The sequence below is a fragment of the Photinus pyralis genome, unplaced genomic scaffold (assembly GCF_008802855.1).
Source record: "Photinus pyralis isolate 1611_PpyrPB1 unplaced genomic scaffold, Ppyr1.3 Ppyr1.4_LG5, whole genome shotgun sequence".
NCBI lineage: Eukaryota > Metazoa > Arthropoda > Insecta > Coleoptera > Lampyridae > Photinus > Photinus pyralis.
In genome coordinates, this window is record NW_022170596.1 from 46,116,061 (window position 1) to 46,120,938 (window position 4,878).

Consider the following 4,878-nt stretch of genomic DNA (forward strand, 5'->3'; position numbering starts at 1 on the left):
GGCATCTACATAGTATTTCGAGGTTAACGTGATCCCTATTTTAGAGAAGGAACTTTCTTCCATAGTCTAAGGTTATGGTATCAACTACCATTGAGAACGTCTAAAAGTTGATAGACTTACCCTAAAAATTCAACGTAGCCACGAACTCTTAAGAATCTTGATCGTGAACACACAAATTCAACACAAAACTTTAAACGGTGCGCAAAATGAATTTGAAATACGCCACCAGTTTCTTGTTCGACCTACTGAACACCGAAAAGCACGATGTGACTAAATTTCGCGGTTGCTGAGGACTATATTAAAGGGCGATCTTAATAATTTCAAAATTAAAGTGTACGAAACTCGAAAGCGTATCACGCAAACGCTGGATTCGAATTCAAAGGTGACGCCATCTTGACTGAACAATTTTGCGTTTAAAACACCGCTTTATTCCACGACGGGCCTAAACGAGCGACGTGTCCCAATTTTTAGCGTATTTATAGTTTTACTTTTGTGTCACTTTATTTTATTATTACACTCCACAAATTTAAAGAAAACGTAAAAGATGTGCCGACCGGCTAAACGATACCGTAGATCACGTGGCGAAGACGCGTGTGACGTAGCAGCTCCGTCGCCGCACGTCTGATTTCAAAAATAGTCCCATCAGCGCTCTATTTAAACGAAGACAATTGAAATCATCTATTCAAACCTACGAGTAAAAAATAAGTTCGAACGCACTGCACATGTGAAAATTCGTTTTTTTGCGAAAATCTTCCGCAATTCTGTAAAACCCCGGTTTGCGATATGACTTGAACATTTCAGCTGAACTTAGCTGAAGCCTAGCTTAAAATCCATGGCAACCATTGTCCCAATAATCATTATACCATGGATATTAAGCTACACCATTGAATTATTCAATGGCTACACTTAAACTAAGCTCCGCTTAAACTTTTCTGGTGCATACGGCCATAAGCGCTGGGGCGGACTGACCCGGGGGGGCGGGTGGCGGTTGCCACCTGGCCTGTAGATCATAATGGCCCGTTGGAAATTTATAAGTATGTGTTGTATTTAGTTTCTTGCACTATTAATAAATTATTAACACGTTTTACTAATTGGGGTTGATATTAGATTGTTAAAAAAATCTGTTTTAATTGGAGTGTTTTACAATGAATTTATCATTTTTTGTCGTAGCATGAAAGTGGTGGAATAAAATGATAGGCGACGCACCTCTTGTGGATTGTATATTTTGTTACTTTTAATTATCAGCTGCAATTTAAAAAAACTATATGGTAATTTTCTATAAGAAAACTTTTTTCCGGGTCGATCTGAGACAATTTTTTCTTCGGGGCTCAAAAAAAGGCAGTGTATAACCTTCCTTTTTTTTACCAAAAATCGACTACACCAAAATTTCTCGGGAAAACACTTTTTCTTATTAATTTGGGTGCGTAGAATCCAAATCAATTCGTACTTTTTCGATCAGACTTCTCAATCAAAAGTTATAGACTAGAAACCAATTTCGAAAAAAAATTCAAAGGGCTGTAACTTTTGAACTAGTAGCCCAATCTTGGAACTGTTTGAAATTATGGATTCTACAGGCCACATTCTATAAGAAAATTTTTTTTCCGGGTCGATCTGAGACAATTTTTTTTTCGGGGCTCAAAATTATTAACACGTTTCTCTAATTGGGGTTGATGTTAGGTTGTTAAAAAATTCTGTTTTAACTGAAGTGTTTTACAATGAATTTATCATTTTTTGTCGTAGCATGAAAGTTCTGAAATACAATGATAGGCGACGCACCTCGTGTGGATTGTATATTTTGTTACTTTTAATTATCAGCTGCAATTTAAAAAAAAACTGTATGGTAATTGATTTTTGAGAAAGGAGCACTGTTTTTGTGGTGCACCTCAGAGCTACCCCCCCCCCCTTCATTACTACACTAATACTTTAATGGCCTGTAACCTATGCAATTCCACCAGGCCCTTAAGTACCCAGTCCGCCCCTGCATAAGCGCTCAATCGCCGTTCTGTATTATTAATCGTGGTATCATAATTATGTGTTCAAAAAGCAAGGCGTCTTCACAGTGCCAAAAAAGAGGATTATTGGGGATGGAGAGAGCCCTTGATAGACCCACACGGCATTGATTCATGTTTTCTTCGTCTGTGACAATCCACGAAAAATATCTGTCAGCATTCGCCAAAGCGTCTACATGCTCATGAGGAATATCTTTCCTCACCACAATTTCTGCTCTGTTGGAGTTGGAATGAGACAGGGAATCAATTTATTTATTTTTTTGCCACCACTGGGATTTTCATTCGTCGGTCAGAAAGCATTCAATCTTCAACACGCCCTATGTGGTTTCCTCAGTTTTGGTTTCAACTGCAGGTCTTCCTGATCTTATGTGAAGAAATTTATAACTGTAGCTATATATATGATGCTAAGTTAAGTTCACTCATTTTTTGCATGGTGATCGGGATCGCATTCAAATAAAATTGAAAGAACCAATCAGATGCATAACCGTAAGAGAGAGCTGCCGCTCTTAGTTTTCCCTTCCCTCTCACCTATATAGTAGCGAAGGCAGTTCATTGGATACAGTTGGCCTAGAACCATGGATGAGAGTGCGCATCATCAGTGTCTTGCGAGGACATAAATACACTGTTTTACGAAACAATATCACAATTTTATCATTGAATCTTCTGATGTGCCCCAGGCAAAGTTGGAAAAAAAAGAGAAAATGGCCTTAATGGAATTGTTTGCACCAACACTTTTTCCTCTTATACTATATTCGATGGATTTTATACTCGCATATATGTACCGTCCACTAAGCTGATGTTAAACGCAAGTGGATTGATGCAATTTTTGTCACCCAACCAGCAGAGTCGCGTCAGGTGCGGGCAGGTTCAGTTTAGAGCTCTTACACGGTGTTTGGAAACTTTGCAGTGTGTACACTTCGTCCTCGTTCAGAGTGTGGAAAATTCCGTCTAGTAACCGATAAGCTCATCTCCCGATTGAGAATGGTGTTGTTATACGTTCCCCCCCCTTCCTGGTAGACATTCCTATTTCTCCATCCTGCACACAAGGCTGTGTAAAACCGTCTCCCCGTACCAGTATGCACATCCATCACAGCTCACTGTTTTTAGAAGAAACGATGGGCCTGTAATCCTTTGCCCATTTCATATTTGGCACGCCCGACATAAGTAGGTACACACTCCTAGCTTTCGGGGATACAGGGTGGGTCTAAAGAGGTGCAAGAAATGTGCCTGACGTTATTATCACAAGTTGACTTTACAGTACATGACGCCCATTTTCTTCAAATCATATTTGCATGACATTTAGCACTGTTACTCCTGCACTGTAAAGTCAAGCTGAGATGGACAGCCTTCCAAGAGTCTGGGAACAATTTAAACGAGATTCTAGAGCTTTCCACGTCTTTATAGCACTTGCAAACTCCACTTCCATGAACTAAAGACAATTTTATACCCTTTTCAGAGTTAAGACAAGCCTGGAAACATTTTATAGTCTCAGAGTAACTTTGGATTTTAAGGTCTAATTCCAAGATTGAAGTCATTAAACACAAAGTTTTGAGTTTAAATACTGAATTCAAACATTTGATCAGTACAATATGAGGCCCCACGAATGCGTTTATAGTTTAATATCTACGTTGAATATAATACAAATCACATTTTGTGCAAGATATGACAAACACACACATATTTTTGCGTCAAATTAGTCATTAACTTCAACAAACTCCACATTTTTAAATGCATTAGAAACATTATTGTGTCTTTCCAAAAATTGCAACTCGTCAGTCGTCAGTTGCTCTCCGAGCTGTCTTAACGCGACTAATATTTCTGCTTTCTGCTGATCGTAGCCCTTTTGATTTAACTTTGTCAATTTGAAATTCTGCTCAATCATCTGTAGTCGCTCGCGCAATTGTAACGGTTCCTTCTTGCCGAAGAGCTTGATAACCTCGGGTGTTTTAAAAGCTTGAGAAATCGCCGCTTGTGTGGCCTACAATGAGATTATTAACGTACGAAAAATTCAGGAGAGCCTACCAGTTGCATGGCACCCAACTCGCTTACTAGGGAAATGTCGCCGTTGACTAACTTTGTTAAGCTCGTGTTGAGTTCCTTTAGTTGATCGATGGTGTCGGTTTTGGTCTCGTTGTATTCCGCTGGGCTTAGTTCCTCTCTGAAATGTACGTTTGATGAGATACTGGCAGTTGGGAAACGCTCACCTGCATTCTTCGAGATCGGCCAGTTGCTCGACTAGGCGATGCAGTTGATTTTCTAGATTTTCCTTGAGCTTTTCGGTTTCTAATTTCCCGTGCGAAAATTGCATCGCGTTTTAAAGAGTGGAATTTAGGGTTAGTTGTCTGTCTACAAAAGGGAATGAACTTTGAAGTGTGTGGGATCTTAGAACTACGTCCAAATGTAGCTACCCAAGGAACAAGTAAGGCGAGATAGTAAGGTATGTCGTAGCTTTTGCAAAATGCGGTAGGAGATTTTCCATTGGAGAAAATTGTTGACATTGAAGTTCAGCGATTTTCCGCTCCAGTGCTGCAATAGCAACGTGAAAGCCGCGTGTCATTTTTAATCAAATATTAATTTTAATTTCTTTAATTTAAAGTGTCAGTTAAGTAATTGTTTAGGAGACAATTAAGGAATATTGGTGAATAACGGCCGTGAGTTAGTCACCCCTCGCAGGGGCACCTAAAGCCCCAAGATTAAAAACATGTTTTCGGGTTAATAGCCCGCCATATTGGAACTTATCTTAACCTTTGGATTGGAATTTAAAACTATTAATTAAATTAATAATTAAAGGACGTACGTGTGCGAAAGTTCAATTTTGTTTATGAAGACATGCAAAAATTAAGTGAGAGTGTTACAACGACGTCGACGA

At 39.1% G+C, this 4,878-nt stretch overlaps 1 protein-coding gene across 2 annotated transcripts; it reads right to left on the minus strand.

Moving 5' to 3' along the window:
• Positions 1–3,611: 3,611 nt before the first annotated feature.
• On the minus strand, positions 3,612–4,587 carry LOC116171557 (protein LZIC-like). 2 transcript variants are annotated; one of them, XM_031488471.1, is made up of 4 exons: positions 4,418–4,587; positions 4,218–4,355; positions 4,032–4,167; positions 3,612–3,987 (listed from the first exon to the last, which is right to left on the minus strand). In XM_031488471.1, the coding sequence occupies exons 1-4, from the start codon at positions 4,564–4,566 to the stop codon at positions 3,703–3,705; spliced, it is 708 nt and encodes a 235-aa protein (XP_031344331.1). In that variant the 5' UTR covers positions 4,567–4,587; the 3' UTR covers positions 3,612–3,702. The 2 variants fall into 2 exon arrangements, with proteins under 2 accessions (XP_031344331.1, XP_031344332.1); XM_031488472.1 differs by lacking the exon at positions 4,418–4,587 and having other exon boundaries at positions 4,214–4,395.
• Positions 4,588–4,878: the final 291 nt, after the last annotated feature.